Source organism: Buteo buteo, chromosome 11 (assembly GCF_964188355.1).
Source record: "Buteo buteo chromosome 11, bButBut1.hap1.1, whole genome shotgun sequence".
Lineage (NCBI taxonomy): Eukaryota > Metazoa > Chordata > Aves > Accipitriformes > Accipitridae > Buteo > Buteo buteo.
Window position 1 is genome coordinate 31,146,539 of NC_134181.1, and position 24,768 is coordinate 31,171,306.

Below are 24,768 nucleotides of genomic sequence, written 5' to 3' on the forward strand. Positions count from 1 at the left end.
TTGTTAACCTCTGACAGCCACAGAATAACCTTAATTGCAAGACTTTGCAAAATGTAGCAAAATCCTAATACCTGTAAACAATATGCTTATTCTTGGTTTTACTCTGAGAGATTGCTTAGCTTTCTAAGAAGACTGGTTTACAACAGTAATTCCACTTGGAGTTTTAGTTCTCGTGTTAAGTTGTAACTCCCAAGTGTCCAAAGGAACCCTACACTAAAATGTTTCAGTCAGAAATTATACTGCTTTAGGAGGAGACTTGAAGGATTGTTTTAATGTCTTCCTGTGCTATCTCCCTCTGAGAATGAACTTACTCTGCTTTGTGGGCTTTTAATTTATCAGTTTGTCTAGCTTTTTGATTTTTAAAATCACTCTGAGGATTATAGGGTCTCCAGAAGTTGATGCAGATCAGTTACGGAACACCTAATTATTAGGCTGTATTTTGTGAAGATGCTTGCCTAAAACATAAGGCAGCACAATGAGGGGAAAGTAAGACATTGCTAAAATGTGGTATGGCAAAATGGCTTATACTAACTAATGGGTAAGAAGTTCCATTAAGATATACTATCAGTTAGTGAGAAATTATTTTCTTCTCTACTACCACTTTAGCAAGTCACAATAAGAGTATGACAGCTTCAGGCACTACGGGTTTTTTTATCTCTATCTTCACAGATGTGGTTCTGCCTGCAGCTCTCTTAGAAAGGAAACAGAAACAAAGGAAAGACAGATGCAGGTGTCTTATGGGGTACAACTGCCTCCTTCAGATTGATGTCTTTGCAAATAACATTTCAGCCTGTGCTAGAAGGGAACTTGAGCTGTCTGAATGTTTTCAAGCTACCCAGTGGTACTGGATGGCAAAGTGACTTATAGCTAGAAAACGAGGACAGGAAGCAGTTTCACTTAGTGGCTGGTATTAAGGGAAACTGGCTATAGTCTGACTCTTGCCTAAAACCTCACCTCTTAGATCTAGAAGCTTCTTCTGTTTGTGGATGCTTTTGTTTTTACTTTGGCAAGAATTGTCAGTTTCCAAGCTGCCCTATGCTGCTTTTGATTGGAACTGCTGTTTCAAACTTGTACAGGAGAATTAATTTACAATTCTGAAGCCTGGGAAGATCTTGGGTATAGTCAGGATTGTCAAGGGGATGTCTGAGTGGTCTTCACAGATAAAGTTAAGCATACATAGTTTATGTGTTTTTCAACTCTGATGTAGTTGTGGCACAATTTAGTTTTCAAATGAGATCTGTTAAGCAGAAGTGCTTTTTTCTGTGCTTCTAGCTTCAGTGTAGGGAGCTGTTCAAACGTACACGGGATCGAAGTGCAGAGTATTGTATCTGGTTTTGTCTAGTTTGTTTATTCAACCTGAACTTGCCTCTTGTACCTGCTTGCTTCAGGCCTGTTTAAATCTTTTGCATTAATTATTGTTCAAAGATAGTAACGCTTCTAACTCTAATTTCAGATGTTTGTCCTGGACAGAGTAGAAGGAGATAGCTGTTCTCTGAATGAATTTACTGTAACTGGTTCAACCTATGCTCCCATGGGAGAAGTGTAAGTGTTCTGTTGAAGTTAAATATTTGTCTGTTTATGCATTGATTATTACTTTAGGTTTGAAAAGTGATGCATGTAATAATATTCAATAGTGGTTGTTAATAAATGAAAGCTCAGTCAGTGAGAATGCACACTGAAGGACTAGGGGGGAGAGTAATTAACAGTAAAAGGAAGTTAAATTCTAGAAAAGTAAACCTTCATGAAACTTAATATAGTCTCCAATGTTGCAATGTTCCTTTTGATAATCAAAAAATAAATTAGGGGTAAGTTGAGAGGATTTATTTAACTGAAATCTTACTGGACTGAGATTAGCTATCCCAGTGCTTCAAACTGAGGTTTTCTTTTTTATTTGAAACAAACTGCATAAATCTGCACAGGTAAGCCTCTGTTCATCTGTGAACACAATGTTTCCAACTCCCCTGCCTCAGAGAAGTTAGGAGGTTTTTTTTCTAAAGCATCTTATGAATGTGTTGGAGTTAATTCTTAAATTCTTATACTGTAAATTCCTGTCCCCTATCCTCAGTAGTTTATTGGACTCGGTGCATCTACTTGAATAGATGTATGTTTTGTCTCAGCCTTTGGTATTTGAGCTGGTGTTAAACCCACTCCCTTAGGAAAGGAATTACACGTTTGGTTTACTTTCAGTTGTGAGTCTCTTCTAGTAGGATAGGTGGTTCATCCTGACAACTTCAGGAATTTTTAGGGCTCTGCTTCTAGGAGAGCTGCTTCTTACTGGATTGTTACAGCTCCTTTTACTTGGCCAGTCTTTCAGGTGTTTTTAATCTTATTGCTTCAGTATTACTTGCAGTCAAGAATTCTACTATGTATAAAGTAGAATTGAGATTCAATTATTGTAAACATTTCAGCCTTGTGGAGTTTCACATGCATGCCTCTGACTCCATGCAATCTTCACCGATCTCAGTAGTAATTATCTCTGTTTAATTTTCATACCAGTCAAGACCATGGTGTTCTCAGCAGCTTGAAGTCTTAATTCCTCAATTCTCTTTTGTTTCAAAGCTAATTGTTGTCAAAAGCTTATGCTTTTGTTTCAGGAGATGGCATTTACTTTAGGCAAGGTGACATTCTAGATCTTGTAAAGCATCCAGCTGTTATGGTTTAGCTGGTCTCACAAGAGCTCTAGATAAACAAAATAATAAAATATAGTGTGGTGACAGATGTCGAGTATAATAAGACAGTCATCAATGTATGTTAATGTTCTGGTTTTACTTGCTGAAATTGGGGAAATGTGAACAAGCATGTTAATCGCACTGCATTCACGTACTTAAAGAACTTTCTGTGAAAGGGAAATTACCACAGAAAGGCTGTTATTGGAGCATAAGGAAACAAATAGCTAAATTCTCAAACCTTGAGGGCTGATTTATTTCTGCTTTTTAAATCAGTGGCTTTGTAAGGATTTTAAGTAAGGTGACTGACTTCACCTTGGATTGCAGACTGTCGCTGAAAACAGTTTTATGGGGTCCTCAGGAGGCAGTCTAGTCCATTGCACTACCCAAAGCAGGACCTGCTCTAGATATGAACCATTCCTGACAGATGTTTCTTTGTTGTACTTAACTTTGGATGCTGTTGTCTTCCACAGCTGTATAGGCAGACTACTGTATTTCATAACCATTAAGCATTTTTGCAATAAATCAAGAATTTTTCACTTACTCTTAAATTATTTGATACATAACTTTCCTTAAGATGCATTCAGAATATAAAATTACAAATATTTCTTACTGAAAAACTAAAATGTCATACTGACTGATTTCCCAGGGATGTTAAGACATTGTTGAACAGTTTGGAGTAGTTTTGTCAGGTCTCAGCACATGCAGTGCGCATGCTTACTTGCAAACTGAGAGCATAATACTTAACAATAATTAAGAACTGCAGCAAAAGCTAGCAGCTTGCATTTGACCTTCAGATGAGTTCATCTTTAGCTAATTGGAAAGCCTGAAGTTTCAAGAAAAAAAAAAAATCATCCAGAACTGACCCCAGCAACTTAGACTCCATGTGCACTTGTCATTCTTCAGAAATTGTTAAGGAGCACACAGACAAGAGGGAAAAAACCCAACCAAACAAACAGAACAAAGCTGGTATAACAAGTTATGGATATTCAAATATGCTAGTTTCCTTCAAGTTCAGAACAGGTGATAACAGGAAGCATTAGCTGTGATAGATGAGGTGACAAACTGAGAGCTGCTGGGATGTTTAAGGAGTTGAGAGTTTAAAGCCACTGCTTATGGCTGTAGAATTATATGCAAAACAAAACTTTAAAAGCATACTTGTTTTCTTAAGATGCATTTTGTTCACATGCTGTGTTACACAACACTGGAATTTGTTTGCGGTACTACAAGAGACTGAACAAAAGCTTACATAATCAGACATGTCATAGTCTATGTTACGAATTCTTACGGAGTAGTGATCCATGTCTTTCTACCACCAGATCTTTTTTTCCCTCCTTGAGAGCTTTAATGAAAGATGTTGTATATGAGTTATGTGTTGCTAATTTTTGGGGGGGGGGGGGGGAAATAACAGTATTGAACACTGTCTTGCTTCTTTTATGCTTACTCTAGAAGTATGCTAATGTTCCAGAAAATGAATTAATTTATTATCTATTTCCAAATGTGAAAGCAAAGAAGGTGCTTCTTTTTTGTGATATCTAAATGGTGCATTACTTGAGGAAAATGTACCTTTCTTCTTTCTAGAGACTTCAAATATTCATCATTAAGTGTATAAGACTACTAGAAAAAGTGTTTCTTTTCTAGTGGAATTCGTATTGTGAAATGACTTAGCTTTTCATTGGTTTAGGAGGTTCACATATGGTACAGATTAATTTTTAAGAAATTAAGGAAGCCAAATCTGCTTTTATGCTTGACCAGTGCATGTATTTCATGCATGGCAGTAAATTTGCAGAATGTGCAGTAAGGTTAAGGAAGCTAAACTCCTAAGGTATCCAACAACACGCCTTTCCTACTTGGAACTCCCCTCCAAGTCCTGCACATACTCTAATACTGCTTTCATATGCCTCTTCACTGAGCTCTTCGCTTCTCTTCTACGTTGCTATGTGACTGGCACTGGAGGAAATAAGGTTTTGTAATTCAGGTAGTGATTTCATTGACAATCATGTCATTCTGTTCATGACTCTGATCTAAATTTCAGAACTGACCTTTATCAAACCTGCTCTTCTCAACAATTTCTGGTTCTGTAGTTCCAAGTCCATAGCTAACAAGCATTGTACTATATGGAAATACAGTAAAGGGATTAAAGAAGGTGAAAAGGTGAGATGCTAATACTAAATAACTAACTTAAATCTCCCCCTTTTCTTTCTTTGGAAAGGCATAAAGATGACAAACTTATTAAATGTAGCCAGTATGATGGCCTTGTGGAACTTGCAACGATCTGCGCGCTCTGTAATGATTCCTCTTTGGATTACAATGAAGTAAGTACATATTCTAGAACAGAGGAGAGTATGAGAATGAGGATGTTTGTTCTGATCTGTCTATGGTAATTCCTTTCAGTGGTAAATCCCCTTCTAAGTCAAGGTGCAAGAGTATTTAGGTCCTCTTAAGTATTAATTCTGGGAGTGACTTGTTTGGTGAACACTGAGAAAACTAAAGCCAAGCAGCAAGTGTAATCTGGAACTTGGAGATCTCCTGCTGTGTAGCATGCACTGCTACTTTCTTGCTTTGCCTCGCCTTCTTAAGGTTGCTGCATCTCATAATGACTTAAATGCTTGATGATATGATAAAGTGCTGACATCCTTCTCTGCTCTGCAAAGCTGCTTTTTAAAAATAGGTTTGCTTGTGTTGTAAGCCATAGTAAGTCTTGTGTTTCTGTTTGCTTTGTGTTAACTAAAGGCTAAGGGAGTATATGAAAAAGTCGGTGAAGCCACAGAAACGGCACTTACCTGTCTGGTTGAAAAGATGAATGTATTTGACACAGACTTGAAAGGACTTTCTAGAATTGAACGTGCAAATGCTTGCAACTCGGTCAGTACTCTTTTATCTGGAATTCATTGGGGAGTGAGTTTTGTAGTATGTATTATTTAAATGCGTTTTTGTACTATTGGTTTTTTACAAGGTGATAAAACAACTCATGAAGAAAGAATTCACTCTGGAATTCTCAAGAGACAGGAAGTCTATGTCTGTCTATTGTACACCGAACAAACCAAGCCGCACATCCATGAGTAAGATGTTTGTTAAGGTCAGTTCCTCCCTTGAGAAAGTGGCTGTGGAACAGCTGTAAAGGTAGCACAACACGAAAAAACTATGGCTCAACTAACTGCAGCTTGAAGTTGAAGGACAGACTTTGTAATTTGATCAAATGTTGTAATGGAAAGGGTTTTATTAAGCTAAACTATGTTTGGGGGGGGGGTTTTGCCTCTGCAGGGTGCTCCTGAAGGTGTAATTGACAGATGTACACATGTCCGTGTTGGAAATGCTAAAATACCATTAACCTCAGGAATTAAACAGAAAATAATGTCTGTCATTAGAGAATGGGGAACTGGTAGAGATACGTTGCGCTGCTTGGCTTTGGCAACCCACGACAATCCACCCAGAAAAGAGGAAATGAATCTTGAGGACTCCTCAAATTTCATTAACTATGAGGTAAGTTTTAGTAAAATATCCTTTTAATACTTCTTTCTCTCCCAAACTGGAGAATGGTGACTCCTTATGTTTGATTATTTCTTGAGGAAGTTATGTCTGAGAACTTGTTCTTCCTGGGTGTTTTTGATGTCAGATGCAATAGTTAGCCATGTGTGTGGAGGGAATGTTCAGTTTAAGAAGAGACTGTTTGTGTCTTTGAAGAAACTGTGTTCTTGATGGCTGGTATAGATGCTGCTGCTTGGCTAAAAGTATAAGAAGAAACCAGTTACAGCTAGCTGCGAATTGTATTATTTTACATAGGTACTTAAGGTCCTCAGGATCATAACACCTTAAACTGTTCTCAGACACTGACTCTGAAAAATATTCCAAAAATTGCATTGTGGTTTCAGCTTCAATGATTTTCAGTTTGAAATTGCTCAACTGCAAGACCTCTTTGGGGATTTTGTGATGAAACATACCTGCCATTCTGTGCTCTAAGACTCAAGTTCACTTCCCTGCCTCCATGCTGTCAGCTGCAAAAGCTCAGTCCATGATTATCATCTTAGCTACTCTGTAATTTTCCAATGAAATCTGTATCTGGGATTTAGGGGGGGGGGAGTGACAACAGTTGTATGAGAGTTTTTGGCTTGTGCTCAGTGCTTCTGGCACTGATTACAAAAAAGACAGACTTGACTGCTTGCAGGTTGAATTTGCAAGGCTGACAACGAGAGCACATTTTAACTAATAAAATGAGTGCATTTGTAGCAAGATATGTTTGGAAAGGTAGGGTCCCATTTCAGAGTGTGATCATGCTTTGGGAATTAACTGTGTCCTCCCATATGCTCATCATGTAGATGGTACCATGTACCATTGTGATTCCAAAAGCATTAAATTCTTACTTACCTCCTCTTACTTGCTAATGTGCATGTAGATTTGTGACTTCTTAGTTCTTCTCCAGCTGTCTGAATTCAGTGTCAGAGCTAAAGTTCTGTGAAGACTTAGTATGGTGAAACAGATAACCTCTCTGAAGTAACCCTTCAAGTTATATTGTTAATAATACACTGGGTTTGACCAAATGGTAGGATGACATAGGCCTCAGTCTTAATTGCTCAATGTAGAACCACGTAATATTGTGGACAAGGAGTAAAAACAAATGTCACTGTGCTGAGAGATATTTAGCATGCAAGCAAAATGATTGTTTCACTAATGTCAGATGAGAAATCTATAGGATCTTGCACTAAAACTTGGTACTGTCTTGTTTCAGACCAACTTGACCTTTGTTGGCTGTGTGGGTATGCTGGATCCCCCAAGAATTGAAGTAGCTTCATCTATAAAGCTGTGCAAACAAGCTGGTATTAGAGTTATTATGATTACTGGTGATAATAAAGGCACAGCAGTAGCTATTTGCCGTCGCATTGGTATCTTTGTGGAAGATGAAGATGTTTCTACAAAAGCCTTTACTGGTCGTGAATTTGATGAACTCTCACTTGCTGCCCAAAGAGATGCTTGCCACCATGCCCGTTGCTTTGCTCGTGTAGAGCCTTCCCACAAATCTAAAATTGTTGAGTTTCTGCAGTCGTTTGATGAGATTACAGCTATGGTAAGTAATTGAACTTTTACTAGGTTTGAAAGGCACACACTGTGTTTAAACCCCAATGATGCCTTTTCAGACTAATACCTTGTTCTGGAAAACACCTGCTTCCACATTTCCCTGAACTCAAAGCCTCAGAATAGTTCTGCATTTAAGTGATTTTTAAAGATCCAAAACCACACCCAGTGCAAAATTCCTTTCTGATACTATATTTAAGTACCTGCTTTTTTTGTTTGTTTGGTTTGGTTTTTGTTTGTTTGTTTGTTTTTTACTTTAAATTCTTGTTTTAGACTGGTGATGGTGTCAATGATGCCCCTGCATTGAAGAAAGCAGAAATTGGAATTGCTATGGGTTCTGGTACTGCAGTGGCTAAAACTGCTTCTGAAATGGTTTTAGCAGATGACAATTTCTCAACTATTGTAGCTGCTGTGGAAGAAGGACGTGCAATTTATAACAACATGAAACAGTTCATCCGTTACTTGATCTCCTCCAATGTTGGAGAAGTTGTTTGGTAGGTTTAAAATGTTTGTTTCTTTGAACTAGCATAGTAATGATGAGTCTTCTGTTATTAATTTAATTCCAGTATTTCTCACTAAAACTAGAGAAACAGGTTCTCTAGGTAATTGATCATGGTGATTGTGCGGAAGTCTGCACACTTCTAGCCTAGTCTTTACTGGAGAATTTTAGCATACCACAAAAGATTCACATTGCATTGCATATAATGTTCTAGCTCAGTAGGTGGCTAAATGCTTTACAGTTACTTCTGATTGGAATAATTCTCTAGAATAGGAAAATAAAAACCTTAATCAAATATTACAAGATCTGGTATTTCAGATAACTTAGTCACATATATAACTGAGATGTTCGTTTAATGTCAAGTTACAGAAGAAAGCGTCTTATGTGTCTTTGGAAGGAATGGTGACCCAAGGCCACAGAATGCATTTCTGGTAACAGAATGTAAATATTGATCTCCTAACAGTTACTTATATCAAAGCATACTTTCTCCCAGAGTGGAATGTAATGGAGCAATTGTCTTCCCTTGTTTCTTGTAAACTCTAAAGCTGTCCTTCATATGGCTCTTGCTGCAGACCCTGTTTCTGTTCTGTTTATTCACACAGGCTTGGAGCCATGAAACTTACATGCTCATTAAATTTTTGCAGGGACTAGTAGTAATCTAGCTAAATGAAGCTTAGTCATTTGAGCTAAAATGCTATTATGTCTGCAAAAGCTCTAGTGTCTTCTAGAAAGTGGCTTACAAGCCTTTATGCACGTATGTATGTATTTACCTATACAGACAAGTAGAGCAGGGAAAAAAACAAGGCTAAAGCAGAAACTGTTCAATTCCCAAAGTTGCCAGAAGAAGATAATGCTTCAAAACTTATATGCTAGTGGTTAGAAGTGTTTGCTCTTGTGTATGTTTTCAGTTTTCTGAATGTGAATATTTAGCTTGCGATATTAAATGGATAATTCTGTATGAGAGAACAGAAGTGATGCTACAGGCTTGGGCTTAAGCGTTAAAAGGACTCATTTACATGCACAAGAATAAGCTTATAACTGGTGGGTTTTTTTATAGTATCTTCTTGACTGCTGCCCTGGGTTTTCCTGAAGCTCTAATTCCTGTCCAGCTGTTATGGGTAAACCTTGTGACGGATGGTCTCCCTGCTACTGCTCTGGGATTTAATCCTCCTGATCTTGATATCATGAATAAGCCACCACGCAACCCTAAAGAGCCACTGATCAGTGGATGGCTCTTCTTCCGTTACCTAGCTATTGGATGTAAGTAGTAATAGCTTTTTGGTTTTTTAAGTAAACTTAGGCAGGTATTTTTTTATTTTTTGAGATCTACTTGAAAGCAGTTTGTCTAATCTCCTTGTATGCTGAAATCTTGAAAGCTAGCAATAGATATTCTGTGGAACTGGTATTCTTCCTTTGTTTTGTTTTGAGATTCACACTTTTGCTTGGCACGTTTGCAGACAGTGCCATGATAGGAACAGTAAAGTTATGATTTATTTTGGGTTTTTTTCTCTTGGTAGCAACTGAGGCATCAAAAGCCCTAGTTGTATAACATCAGTGTGACAATCACCACTTCATCAGAATCTTTTGATTTTGACAACTAGGAAACCCTTAGAAATTTTATAACTGCTGTAGTGGATTAGACCTTCAAAATTGCCTGATGGTGGATGGTGTTACAGTCCTCAAAAGAGAGAAGGCCTTCAGGAATAGATGAACTTAGGGCTGAGTCTGACCTCTGTTCTCAAGAAGCCACCTACTTGCCTTTTCCCATTTGCCTCATTCCAGGCTGAAATACTTTTTAGCTCAAAGCATTGAGACAGCAGACTTCAGCTTGTCCATGCAATAACTGTCAGCCTTAGGAAGATGAGCATGTTGTGGGATTGGGAGTGAAAAGCCAAGACCAGCCATTAGTGAATGTGCACCTGCATTAGCTGTTGAGGTTGTATGTAGAACTACTTCTAAATCTGAAAATGGCTACTGTCATGTATCTAACCTAGCATTTTTGTGCTTAAGTAGAACAACACAATAGGTTTGCTGGCCTGGCTGTAATTGGGGAAAATAAAGGAGTATCAATTTATTAAATCAATGAACATAGATTTAAACCTTAAATATAGCTATAGTACTGTAAAGCTAGAATAAGTATCTATGTGGGTACTTACTGTACACTGTCTTCATGCCTGAAATTGTCATCTTAATTTTCCTAACCGACTTTGTAGATCTTGAAGTGAGTAAACCTCAGTATTAGTTAATGTAAGTACAGACACATTGGGTTCTGGGAGGAAAAAAGAGAAATTGCAGGTTGATTACTCCAAGTGATACCCTTGTTTACCCTAAATTCTAGCTGTCAGCTTCCATAAGCAGATAACAGAATCTGTCCAACAGTACAGTATTTAATGGTTATTTAAGTTACAACTGGTGGAGCAGATTTATTGCATAGGAGATAGATTAATTACAATATTTTTTCACACTACTGGAAGTTTTGAGGTAGAAGTCAAGTGTGGCAAGTGAGATCTTGCATGCAGTTCACAACACTGAAAAAAGCACTTTGTTTTCTTTAAGGTTATGTTGGCGCTGCCACAGTGGGTGCTGCTGCGTGGTGGTTTATTGCTGCTGATGGTGGTCCAAGAGTTACCTTTTATCAGCTGGTATTTGCTCAGTTTAATATCTTTGGGGGGAGAGGGGAGGTACATGCTTCTTTCATAGTTACTTAACTGTAGAAAAACAGTAGGTTACAGAAATTTATACAATGAGATGTTTTCAGACTTATTACTGTAAAACTTCATCATACTTAGTCTTAATAATAAAGCTCAAAGGTGGAATACCTGAGCTTCTAAACAGTTTGAAGGACTAATTGTTGTCCTGTAAGTAAAAGACTAATGGGAATTTTTCTAAAGCTGGCAGAAGTTTAAAACCAGTACTTTTAGGAGTCATATTAGAAAGTTTTGGTTTTGTAATACTTGCTGCTTATTTCATAATTGCCTGTTTTACATTGTAAAAGTTAACAAGCTGTGAAAACTGGGTTCACGTTGTTCTGTTCTAGAGCCATTTTCTGCAGTGCAAAGAGGACAATCCAGATTTCTCTGGTGTTGACTGTGTGGTTTTTGAGTCTCCATATCCAATGACAATGGCTCTTTCTGTACTTGTCACCATAGAGATGTGCAATGCTCTCAACAGGTTTGTATATCCAAATAGGAAAGCAAAGCTGCTGCTAGCTTATCCAAAATCCTACTTTTTGTGCAATTTGATTCTTAGTGTATGGACAGCTCAACTAATGAAGAATGAGTCATACTTCCTTTCTGAATCCTGGTAATGCAAACAAAATTACTCTCTTAGATAACATTTGAGATCTGTTATCATAAGGTATATTTTTAAGTCAGCCAATTCACTCTGGTATTGTTACTAAGCATGAGCAACTGAAATATTTTCCATTATTTCTAATCTAAGCTTAATCAATCAGATTATCCCTCCTGTGTTGGTATAAAGTGATACCAAGGAGAACTAAAATAAGAATGCTGAAGATATGGAAAATAGTTTTTCTTGCCCTAAGGGAGTGTGGGTTTAGCCAATTAATATTAGATTATAAATGGAAACCACTAAATAGCACAATGTCAAGGGTATTTTTCTTCAAATAGCTTAGAGGTCAGTTAATTTAAAAACAAATAAACTTTAAATACAAGTGTACTGCAGTAGTCCTACATAGTAAGATATTGCTCTACATCTGATGTTCTGGATCTCAGCCTCTTCTGCAGCATAGCCTAAATGCAGCTTGAATCTGAAGAGCAGAATTAAAGAACAAGCATTAAGAAGCTGCAAGTACTTGACCCTCTGTATATCCAGTCTTTAAGTGAACTTCAGAATTGGATGCACTAGGTCCCCCGGCATACAGTAGACTGGGAAGGATTCTGTCTTATGCTGCCATGCCCATCTTTGCGTTACTCCTCCCACGGAGAGGATTTCAGGGTCTTAGTGAAAAAGGTAGACTAGATCAACAATGAGCAGAACACACAAAGCTTTCAAAAAATAAACGTGAGGCTGAACTGTGACTGCTTTGCTAAGCAGACTTCCATAGTAGTTTAAAGTTGCAACACAGATGCCAAGATATGGTTTATCTATTTCTTTCCTTAATGACTGGGATAATTGTGACTTGGCGTGCTGTTTTTCTTTCCAGCTAGTTTTCTGATGTACTGAATTTTCTGGTCATGTCTTATGTACACATGTGTACCATGTTTCTGTTGCAGTCTATCAGAAAATCAGTCCTTGATGAGGATGCCCCCATGGGAAAATATCTGGCTGGTGGGCGCTATTTGCTTGTCCATGTCACTCCACTTCCTTATCCTTTATGTGGAACCGCTGCCAGTAAGTCCATGTATCTTGTACCCATCCCTGAACTTGGAGATAGAGGAAAAACTTGTCTGGAGCTTAAGGCAAGGGATGGAGGGGGAGAAAAGATGTAATGCTTGGCTTTTCTTTCAGATTATCTTCCAGATCACACCTTTGAATGTGACGCAATGGCTGATGGTATTGAAAATCTCACTACCTGTCATTCTGCTGGATGAAACACTTAAATATGTGGCCCGTAACTACCTGGAACCTGGTAAAGATAGTGTGCGGCCTGCCACCAAACCATGTTCTTTGTCAGCATGCACCGAAGGAGTTTCCTGGCCGTTTGTGTTCATTACTATGCCCTTGGTTATCTGGCTTTACAGCACAGACACTAACTTTAGTGATATGTTCTGGTCTTGACTGACATGGTGACAAGTTTTACATTAAAAGAAAAAGTTTAACTTAATTTTTTTATTGTTTAGAGCAACTGTCTATTTCTGCTGAATTTTCACATGAACATATTTGCCGGTGATGGAGGTTTCATAATCTAGATTTTGGTTTTTTGCTTTTTCTGACTTCAGTGGGGGCAATATATTCCTCTTTTATACACAGTTAAAGTGTCCATTGACATGTACAGAGAACTAACACTATTTTATGCAAATATTTTTTTGTAGATGAAAAGCATGTACAGTGTTCTGTTCAATAGTCTATTCATCATGTAAAAAAAAGTAAATTTTTTTTTTGAGCCAGCGGACACTATCAAACTAAATTGGCAGCAGATTTTAGGGAATGAATGTGTGTCGTCTAAAACTAAAAAAGCATGTAACTGTTTGTCTTCTGCATGATCATCCAAACTTAGTATGTCATAAAGTCAGGTTTTATTCATAAGCAGAACTTTCTGCACTGGGTAGAGAGTACTGCTACCTCAGTCAGGATTTCTTCTTGGGTTCCCCTCTTCCTGTTCCTCACTCTCGGTTCTTGACTGTCCTTGTTTACACCAGTTTCTGTATGAGGTATGCCTAATCTTGCTCGTGCAGAAAATATCATTCCAGGTGCAGCCTGCTGGGGTTCTTCCATACTTTCAACACACATAGGGTTGTTTTTTTTTAAGATTATTTATTTAAGTGTCTATTGTATTTTATTGTAACAGACCTTATTTTGCCAGTGTTGCCCATTATGCAGGGATAGGGAGGGCTACTTCTGTCTACTTAAATCTAAACCAAGCCTTTTTAACAAACACAATCTGTTTTAATTCCAAAAGAGGGTTTAAGTTGGGTTTTAATACCTTATTTACATGTGTCAGATCATTTCTTTTTCTCTTCCCCACCCCCCCGCTTTAAGATCAAACCTTGTAATGAGACCTGGAAAAATAACTTGCACTGCATAGTTAGAAATTGGATTTCCTACACTTAGGGCACTAATAATCAGAGTTGTGTACATGGAGTTACTCTGCTGGCCTGTTGTTAGCCTGACTTGAAGTAACAAGCTCGTGTGTGTTTTTTGTAAAATCTGTAAATAGCACATGACCAAATTGAACATATTGTATAGAACTATTTTTATTTTAATGTGGCACTAACCACCTTCATTATTACAGTAAATGTTAAAGCATGTTTTCAAATTCAGTCCTGTATCAACAATGTGTAAGTCATTAACAGTCCTAACTGTGGTGTTTTTCTCCAATGCCTTCCAACTTTCATCGACTAAAGTGAGTATTTTTCTTCCATTTCACCATGCCAGTGGTGACTTGCTGTAAAATAGCATATGCTGTATACATGTTGAAGAATAAATAGTAATTTCCTTCATTCCCATGCTGTGTTTTGTCAAACTCTGCTGTGCTACATTATTATCACCACTTTAGACTCTTTGTTTTGTGGTCTGAAGCTCAAATTACTGATTCCAAAGGCAAAGCACTTGCTTTTGGTTTAGTGTATTTTAGGTCTTGTTTTATAGCACCCAGGAGCCTTAGTGCCCCAAGATCTTAAAGCTTTTGGTCTTAAGTTTGAGATAAAATTGGACAATTCTGTAACTTAAGACAGTGACAGCTGTTCACATGAATGTTTAGCGTCCAAAACACTCTGGTACTTGTGGTCAGGTGCTGGTTTACTCCAAAGCTTTTTCCTGCCCTGAAATAGGGGATGCCCCTCGGAGCTGACCACCCTTCCCCTGGTCTCTGATATCTGCAGTGCTCAAAGTGCTGGCACTCCTCTTTGCAACAACAGCTTATTGTTTCCAGTAAGTGGAAACACTTTGTACAATGGTCATATGAAAAGACAAAAGAACAGTCTCAGCTTAACAGGATAGTCTTTGAAAATTGCACTGGGGTCATTATGTCTTTGTAGAGTAGCAGGTGCTGTGTTATCTTGTGCTGGCTCAGTCTGCTTTAGTAACCAAATTCAAACAGCTTTCTGATTCCTCATGGAGGAGAATGATAGTTAAAAGCTATGTTGTGTTGGTGCCAGCTGGAATCCAGTGAGCACAGATAATTCTCTAGATTTCAAGCTTTCTAATACAGATGCTAACCTCAAAATACACAGACCCTATCTGAAACTCCACTGCATTGTGAATACCCACTGTTTATATAGACTTTGACTTGTTTAAGTTGATGCTGAAGTGACTCAGGTAGGGGAGCTGGACCTGATGATGTAGTACATGTGTTGCTGAACTGTAAGCATTTAAATACTGTTGAATGCCCTCTTTAGTGTGGAAGAACTTGTCTTTGCCAGACTAAGGTTTTGCATACCACAAAATCAATGGCCAGCACTGGCCACTTAGTGTATCAATAATAAATGAGGAATCTGAGACTTGTCCCTCTTTCTTGAAACAGGAAACTAATAGGTCATGTGAGTCAGGATTCCTTGAGATCAAAATATGTACAAATTGGAAACAAATGCTAGCAAGTTAGTTGTATGTGGTCCCAACATAATGGACAAACTTTTTTCAGGGCAGGAATGCCACTGAATCTTTGAACACTGTTTCTGAGTGAACCTCCAGAGCACCATGTTGGTGGGCTTTTTAAAGCCATATATCTGACTGTCACCATGAACGATTCTGCTTCTTGTACAGTCCTATTCCCATCTATTATGCCAAATAATCCTGCTATACACCCCCTTTTTCCCTGTCTCTAAGAAGCCAAAGGGGAAAATGACAATAAGTAGAATTCAGTCTTCAACAACTACTTTGTTGGATCTGTGTGTGTGTTGAAGATAAATCTTACTGCTTGTGTCATGGATTTCCTTACTGACATCTGGGAGCCTACTTGTATCGCATGTCTCGGGCACTTGCATTAGGGCCTTGTGTTCTTGGAGTTTGCCTTTGAAAGCTGGATGACTGGTGGCTAAATGGAGTGGCATTCATCCCTACAGGCTCCTGAGGTTATGGGAACAGTCAAGTTTTAGAAGGTGTTCCTAAAGAGCCCAGGCATCTTAATCTACCCTGTTTTTCTTCTATTTGTCCCAGTCTTGCTGTCTAAATTTTCCTGTAGAAATGGAGCAATAGGGTTCCCTAAGATGAGCACTTACTTATCTCAGGTTCAATGGCAGCTGTTGCTATGCTTTCAGTACTCTTCTTTTTTCCAAGTCCTGTCACTCCCTGGTAAATACCAGCCTTGTGGGGTCTGGACTGGCCAAATGTTAAGGCCTACCATGAGCTTCCTCCTAGGCAGTGAAGCATCCTGCCCTGAAATTGCTGTCTGTTGCAAGCTTCCTTGTGATCTTGGAGCTGGAGTGCTGTGGATCTGGTCTTAACCTTTCTCAGTTGAGTAGGCTGTGGATAGTTGCTTGAGTGCATTTCTGACATTAGAATAGCATAAGGCAACTGGTGGCTTGGCTTTTCAATTATAGAAACTATGGAAATACAGTGCAAAGTTAGTAATGCACTGCAAGAAAACGTGAACTAAAATTATTATACTTAATTGTGTAGATCCTGCCATTCTTTAGCTGTCAGTCCTCTCATCTAGGGAGGCCAAGAAGAGAGGACTTTTTGATTTAGAGTAGACTTACTTGCCAAGATGTCAAAGTTGAAACTCTCGCTTAATTTCTTTGTTCCTGACATGTTTCCTCCCCAACCTCCTCACTGTACCAGGGTCATCTGAGGATAGAACTAGGTAACTCCTATCTTAATGTGTTAGCCCTGTGAATATATAAATGGAAGCACTTATTTAAGCAGAAATAACGTAGAGTTACCCAGGCTTTATCTCCCACACCATTTTTAGAAAATAACTTTATACTTTTTGTTTCCCTTTGCTCTCATCTCACTGAGCTTTTTCATCTCCACTGTTTTCTGGATTTTAGTGTCCTCACATATCAACTTATTTTCTAGTGCGAGAGGTATGTAAGACTAGTATCAATCATGGGATTGATGCTACCTTATGCTCGGAACAGCAGGGATGATATCAGCTTATGCTGGGAAACCAGTGGGGTTTGGTATGAGAGCAGCTCCTCCTGGATTCAGTGTTCCGTAGCCTGGTCCAAATCAGAGCAAAGAAAATGGTCAGGCAGCTGCAGTCATAGGTCAAATATTTAGACAGGGGCTTTTATCTTCATAGTGCCTCAGGCCTCTGCTTTCAAATCAGAGTGATTCAAAGTACTGTTGAGAGCTACACAATGAGCTGCTCCTTTGTGCTGGCATCCAAGCAATAAAAATAGTTCATACTTGGTTTCCCAAACTATTATTGCAAATAAATAAGTCTGCAGACTTATAAGAGGCTGCAGAAAAATATATGCCAGTCTGTCAAAATGCTATGAGGCTTATGTTTGTAGGGAGGCTATTTTAGAGAAGGCTAATCGTAAGAAAATGAGGTTTTAATCTGATGATAAAATGCAGTACAGCAGTCCTCTGTCACTGTTCCAAGAACACAGCTGATGCACAGAATATATGTGGTAAACAGCTTAAAGATGGTTGAATTTGTTGAGATGAAGGGAGGTAAAACTGATACAAAGTTGTCTGTCTCTTGCACCTGTCTTGTTTACTTTTTTGCACTTCTAACCATTAACTGTTTCCCTAATCTCTGCTAATTACATCCTTAATTACATTAATATGCATTTTCAAATCTTAGCAGGAGAGCCTAAATTTTATAGTGTTGAAGCAGTGTTTTGAAGAGCCACCATCAAGTTCTAGGGAATGAGAGTACACTGTTCTTCTCTCCTAGACGCAAGGCTAACCTTTTGCTGTATTTTAGGGGTAAAGTACAGTAGGAGCTTTATTACGTTGTACTCTACCCTTTGCCTATGCAATAATCTGTGTAGTTTAATGACTTCTTCAAAGCTTTCCTACTACTTCCCAGAATAAGCTGCATAACTTGGAAAAGGGACATTGTTAGGTCACTTTGGGGCCAAACTTGTAATATAATGCCTTGATTAGAAAAACACCCCTACAGTTCTTAAAAACTTGAGCTCAAACTGTGTAGTATGGAACTTGAAAGTAAAAATTACAAATAAGTGAGACTTGTCTATTGCCACTAGTCAGGCAGAGAAAGGCAAAAGCTCTCTAAACATGTCTGAATTTTTTGCTGCAGTCTTCTGTAGGAAGTGCTGGCTTTGATGATGATAGAGAGCTCTGCTGCATTCAGAAGAGCTGAGCCATAATCCAGAGGGTTCTGGGCTTTAAGAACAAAGTAACCTGAGAGTGTCCCTTCAATGACAGAGCAGCCAGTTACCAAACTTAACATTCTTTCTTCTGTCACTGTTGATCTTAGTCTTGCTTGTATAATGATACTTAGCCTTCATCCTTTCATTAACTGATGGCTTTTCTTTCTTTCCTTTTCAGCAATACTGGAGTAATCGCTTCCTAAACAATTTTGCAGAAATGTAAGGTTGTTTTGTTGCGTGCATGTGTTTTTAGCAACACATCTACCAAAACTTCTGCATGTATCATGTGTAAAGATTCTTTGCTTTCCCTAAAACAAAACTCATTGTGTTCTCTGTGGAAGAAATGTGTGGTACCATTAGGACTTCATTATACAGATGTACAAACGTGCAATATAGCTTACTGAATTGGAAACTCTCTCCAGAGAAGTTTGGTTTCTGTGCTGCATGGAGAAGAGTTTGTTTATCCTTGAACAAGAATTGCGGAGCTGTCAGCCAATTTTCCATATTTCTGTATGTAAAATGTCAAGTTTATACAATGTACAATATCAAAATAATGCATGCCTTTGGTTGTAGACAAATCTTTCTCTGTATTGTATCATCCAAACATACTACTCTAGAACAGCTTATGTACAATGCTATCCTATTTATAAAATTAATTGAAAAGATTACAGATGAATGTTAAACCATAAGCCTCCAGTTCCTAACTTTGGATTTTTTTTATCATGTGTGCAAATCAACCTCTTTTGCACTGTAATGTAACTTATTTAAATCTAAGGCAGTAAGACAGATGTTGGTGCAATACAAAATATTGTGATGCATTTATCTAAAAAGCAGCAACTGACTTAGCCAGTTACCACAACTGCATGTATGACCTTTAGAAGTTGTAAATAAGATCAGTTGTCTATTTACATGCTGTCAGTAAGAAGCATCACACCTAGTTTCATTTGTATCAGGTAAATAAATTTATTCTACAATACATACTTTGCGTGTTATTTTATGCACTTTGTTTTCTGCAGGTACATGCGTACATACTTCAGCGTTCTCTTATAGTAATGCCAGGATGACACTTAATAGCACCAACACCATTGCAATCTTTCCTCCTAGAACTATGCAGATGCCAGCTGCTCTTCCGGCAGTATTGACCTCCTCGCTGGTGTGATTTCCTCTGTCCAGGGGCTTGTGTGTGTGTGTGTGTGTGTAAGGGACACTGTCAAGTACTTTGATCACTCAGTTTTTTTAAAATGCTCCATTGTTTGTAAAATCCCTCTGAGAAACTTAAAATAAACATTTCTTTCCCAACTACATCTTTATTTTTTTGTCCTTTTCTATTTTCTAAATTGCCCCAACCTGAAGTAGCTGCTAGTCTCTTCCCTTGTCCCTAGGCAACAGGAAGAACTACAAAGCACACAGCACAAGTAGCCTGCTGGCAGTGCTTCTGTCTGTTATGGCTTACTCCATTCCCCAAACCATGGCTATTCTGCAGCAGTGCAGCTCCTGTGACAAGCTCGGAGTGCAGGCTCAGTGTTAAGTCTTTGGCAAGACTAAAGCACCCCAAGGGCAAAAGCTGGATTTTCTAAGTAAGTGTCCTGTAACACTCTGCTCCAAAGCCCATAAACTAAGTTTTGTTTGGAGTAAGAGGAAGGGGAGCCTCTCGACTTCAGCCAGCTTCAGTAATGTGTTTTAAATTAAATGTAATGCCTCTCAACCTCCAGTGCGTGATACCAGCACACTTGCTAGCAAAGCATTATCCAAATGAGGTGATGTGTCAGAGACCCTTCAAACACAACCCTGTGAGGTTTAAAAATACTGGGGTTGAATTCCATTGTTCAGTGAACTATAGCATGGTGGAGGATGCATTAATACCTAGGGCTGAAGCGCTTGTGGCTGCTTCCTACTATGGTAGTGTTGTAAGCGAGCTGAGCTCTGCTCCTAACCTCTGGGCTGGGGCTGTCAGAACCAAGTTCAGCACTCGGCTGTTATCTACAGCTGCAGCTCTTCCTGCTGTCTTATTTATAGCCTGTCTTCAGCACACACCAACAGCCCTGTCACCAGCAAACCTTCCCAGCTGGTCCACTGCAGACAGTACACCCAAAGGCAGTGGCAGGTTTCTCATTAATGCTTATGCAGACACCTGAGCTAAATTATTAAAGTCATTTGTCCAGAACACAGTGGAAAGAACTGCCCCATTAGCACCTCTTCCCTTGTCATAACCTCTAGCCTTGCTTCAATTAGGAAGCAATGAGAGGAAAAGTGAGGCTCACTTTCTCAGCAGAAGGCAGATAAAGTCTAGTTTCTCAGCCCTACACTTGCCTGTGTTGTACTAACACATCTGTGTGAAAGTTACTCCTGCTGCCCAGCTGATCTGCTGCCCTTTTTTTTCAACTTGCAGAAATTCTTTCACCGGCACCAGATGTAAAGATTAGTGATGATATGAAGTCATTATTCAGAAAATGGCTCTCGCTCCCAGTCTGTGCTGCTGTTACAGCAAGTTACGTTCCACGGATGGTTTCAGCATCTCTGCATTCAGACAGCGCCTCGCTAGTGAGCGGAGCCCAAGCTCATAACTTATTTTTAAACATTTCTTTAAATTATGATCTGCAAGCTTAACTCATAACAAGTCACCCAAATGAACTGCAAGCAGCACTTTGGAGTACAGCCATATGAAGAAAACATGATGTTCAGTGGGTTGCTAGGTACTTGAGTGCAAGAGTATGTGGTAAGAGATGCAGAGATAAACAGCTTCATCTTCCCCTCCTCCTCCTCCTCTCACTGCAAACCCCTGGCTCTAAAGTGGTGCATGGATGAGCCCACTGACAGCCACAGAGCAAGGATACAGTTCCCCATAGCTCAAGGTATTGGGCTTTACAGACATATTACATCAAACTGTAAATACAGAGGGGAGAAAATAGCCCTGTTTTTACATTAAGGTGAATTTGTGTACAATTGGAACTGACATCCACACCCAGGAAGGTGGGCGAGAAATGAGAAAAGCCTCTGGGGGAGGAGATGGCAAATTTTCTTTGCAACCTCAGATAGGAAAAAGCCACAGGACTGCAGAAGGAAGACCAGCAATCCACCCTCTGCTCAGTCGGCAGAGCTCTGAGCACCTGAAGAGCTCTTCTAAAATATTTCATCCCAACACTTTAACCATGTGGAAGTGCAGAGAAGCCTTTGGACATCAGTTTAGCAAGCTTGAGGCTATTTGCCTAATCAGGTCAAGTCCCTGCCATTTGTTTAAATAGAGATGGTGGGAACTGAATCTAGAAGGATTATCCCCTTATAACTGAATCTAGAAGGGTTATTCCCTTCCCCCTCCCAGAGCAGCTGGCAGGGAATGTGCAGTATGATGGGAGCACCTAGACACTTGCATTTGAATTAGTGCTTTTGGGGCAGTGCCAGCTTGCACATAAGCCAGACACAGGATTTTACTGACATCAGCAACATTAAGAGAAGAGGTAAAAAGTCTGGCTCTTCAGGCATGGCAAAGGAAAGGGCTTCTAGGCCAATTTTACACGTGTAGGTTCAGGAGCCTGAGGAAAGCAGCTGAGAGACAGGGACTTTTCAACACAACGTGGTGTGAGCTGCCCTTCGCACGTCACTCAGCCCAAAGAGATTGTCCACGTCCCTGCAGACAGTCCCCCTGACTCTGAATGGTGGTCAGCCTCCAAAAACTGCTTGGTGTGTCCCATTCATCCTCTCTTCGAGGCAGAGATCAGTTGAAATAAAGTTCAGAAACAACAAATGCCCAAAAGCTGATAAGCCCAGCCTGCTACAAACCCACTGCTATTTATGCAGGCGGCGGAGTCAGTTTTTCCTACAGAGGCAGGCAAGGAACACTGCTTTACTGCTGGGGTAAGATAACATCAGCGGCTAACAACAATCAAGCTGCAACCAGCTCATGCCTTCGTAACCAAGTCACGCAGCTCCAGCGTACCGTGATTGCAAAACACCGAGCGTTTTCATCTTGCACTTGCTGCTGCCCCGCATGCAGCGAGGCAGGACACCCCAGACAGAAGTCGTGACTGAAAAGAAGTTTCTCTTGTCGCTGCCCTTAGCCATGACTTAAGCACGAGCACAGACCTTCAGTTTAGATACGAGACTGACCTGCAGCAGGCAAACCATGGGCAGAAAAGCTCCCACCACCCCTTAACTCATCAAATATGTGTCCTTTCCCTTCCTGGAAGAACAACCTCACCGTCCATAGCCAGGCTGACTCGGGGGGGGGGGGGGGGGGGCTGCCATGCCAACAATGATTCATGGTGGAGCTCTTCAGCTTTCCAAGGACTCCTGCCAAATACTCATCACCTCACCATGCTGCAATCAGCACATCCAGTCCTGTTTTACATTAGCCACTTTGCTGTGGACACAGGTCACCTCTGGCTATAAGTTATGGATACCAAATCCTGTACCATTATAAAATCTAAGCCTCTGGTTTGTGGGCACTGTCAGCTTCTCAGGACATCCCACCAAGGGGCTTTATACCTTCGGTGAACTGACAGCACAAGAACCCAAGCCACAGCCACTCATGCATGCTCACAAACCAGCCGTCAGGTGCTGGAAATTTCAGCTTCAAACGGAGAGTACGTCATGATGGGCTGCTTTCCAAACTCCACACTGCTCCTGCTCACAGCTCCCAAGCCTCTCATAGATTAAAAACAAACAAACAAACAAAAAACCCAAAAAACCCAAACCAGAAGGAAATCACTATAGCATTGACTCGATCTCCACTCCTTCAGACAAGGCATGCAAACAGCAGGTGGCCTGTCAGAAACCAAGGCCAAGTTTCCAAAGCACACAGAACCTGCTTTAACAAGTCCTCTGCCTCCCAGAGTTACGGAAGATCCCTGAGCAGCACTGCTGACATTTTTTGCCTACATCCCAGCATTGTGTCAACCAGATTCCACAATAAAACAGCAAAAAGCTGTACGCGACATGCCAAAACGAGCCTGAAGAATGAATGTGTGTGCTGCACAGCACCAGATCTATATCAGCACATATAACTAAACCAGAGAAAGGCTACTGCTGCCAGTGGCTGGCTACCGCAGTGGGAAACCAGGCGCTCATTCCTTTATTCCAGGTCGAAGGACAGAGCGAATAAAGGTGTTGAAGCACCTAAAACTGAAGTCCTGAATTCCTTTCTCAAGTTGACGCTGACCCTGGAGCACACAGACTTCCCAGGATACTTCTCTCTTCTTCTTGGAAATTGCTCTAACTCCTGAAGTTGCTTTTCTGCATCTACTCAGAGCTGCAATGGTAGGACCAGCTCAGCATTTAGCTCTTCCCTACACCTTAATCAGGTTCCACGTGCTCATTAGGGAGGTCTCTACCTAAACCAGAAAGGCTTTTATCCAACAGATGTACTTTGAAAGACTAACAACATCCAACCTTTCACAAAAAGGAGCTGCTGATGCTCTGATCTTAAAGCCTAATGGGATTAAGAGCTCCCTTCACCAGCTGCACAGCAGGCGTTGGTCTTTGAAGTCTTTACCAAGACACTTCCATCTTGGTGAAAGCTCCGCTGGCAGCACCCCACCAAGCTACTCAGTTCCTCTTTTACTTGTCGCTAACAGCCCAGTGGAAAGGCAATGCTTACTGGGTTGGCACTGGGACTAGACTGGGGTTAGGAACGGACTGTAGGGTTTCCCCTCCCCTCAGGGCAGGCGAGAGGAATGGCCAAGTTCTGCCTGCGATAGGCACTGCTTCCCTTTGTGCCATGGCTGCACACTCAGCAGCTTGGTGTCTGACCCAAGGAATCCCTGTAGGAAGTTGTATCCGTCTCTACACGTATTTAAGGCCAGATGATTGATGTTCTTTCCACCACGTAAAGCCACTGAATTCGTGGCATGGATGGTAAATCACAGTGCAAAAGGAGATGAAACCCGTCTTTCCTAATCACCCTTTTCAGGCAATAGAGGCAGCAGGTACAAAAGCAGAAATCAAAGCACAGGACAGGAGGGGTTAAACCCCTTTTGCAAAAACTCAAATATTTCCAGGGCTGGAGTGTTACTGGGTAGAAGGTCCTTAAAACTTCTCAGAGGCCAATATTTCCGTAAGGGGAGCAAACACTTGACCTCCAGCCTTATCGAATTGGCCAAGTTTCAGCGTGACATTATCCTCCACAGAACACACACAAAAGTTCACTGGAGCCACCACCTGCTTTCCTACCTATTAAAAGCCATCCTGGCAAGCTGAGGAAAGGTTGAAGTCTGTCTCCATACCCTGTTCCTCCTCTTGTAACAGCCAGAAGCAACACGAGAATCCAGTAGCTACCCAGGCCAGCTAGAACTTAGGCTAATAAAAGAATTCTTGTTTTTTTCAGAGTAATGCCAAACTTTCCCTGTGTTAGTTAAACAGATACCTGCACTCCAGGCCACATGGGACTACCAGATCGACAGAGACAATTCAATCCATACAAACATTTTTCCCATCTCCCTTTCACTACAGACCTCAGTAGGAAAACCAGAAACAGTGGTTACGCCGCCTTCCCACTCTGTCATTGGCTTACCAGGACCCTGTCAAGTTTTACAAGAAAAAAAAAGCTCCTCAGTCACAGATCACAGCTTTTTACTGGCTTCCCAACAAACATTCATCTCAAGAACCACATGGACAGCAGCTTACACAGACCAGT

The 24,768-nt window shown here is 40.2% G+C and overlaps 1 protein-coding gene across 3 annotated transcripts in view; it reads left to right on the top strand.

Moving 5' to 3' along the window:
- The window catches only part of ATP2A2 (ATPase sarcoplasmic/endoplasmic reticulum Ca2+ transporting 2), a 47,677-nt gene extending 28,233 nt beyond the window's left edge, over positions 1 to 19,444 (top strand). For 2 of the 3 annotated variants that reach the window (XM_075041342.1, XM_075041343.1), the window contains 12 exons: positions 1,454 to 1,542; positions 4,879 to 4,981; positions 5,400 to 5,531; positions 5,623 to 5,745; positions 5,931 to 6,149; positions 7,393 to 7,728; positions 8,010 to 8,230; positions 9,293 to 9,495; positions 10,792 to 10,877; positions 11,273 to 11,406; positions 12,471 to 12,588; positions 12,706 to 14,357. In XM_075041342.1, the coding sequence (XP_074897443.1) occupies positions 1,454 to 1,542; positions 4,879 to 4,981; positions 5,400 to 5,531; positions 5,623 to 5,745; positions 5,931 to 6,149; positions 7,393 to 7,728; positions 8,010 to 8,230; positions 9,293 to 9,495; positions 10,792 to 10,877; positions 11,273 to 11,406; positions 12,471 to 12,588; positions 12,706 to 12,975 (2,034 nt within the window). In that variant the 3' untranslated portion in view covers positions 12,976 to 14,357. Of the gene's footprint in view, positions 1 to 1,453; positions 1,543 to 4,878; positions 4,982 to 5,399; positions 5,532 to 5,622; positions 5,746 to 5,930; positions 6,150 to 7,392; positions 7,729 to 8,009; positions 8,231 to 9,292; positions 9,496 to 10,791; positions 10,878 to 11,272; positions 11,407 to 12,470; positions 12,589 to 12,705; positions 14,358 to 18,318 lie in introns of those variants that run through there. The other variant, XM_075041344.1, reaches the window with a different exon arrangement.
- Positions 19,445 to 24,768: the final 5,324 nt, after the last annotated feature.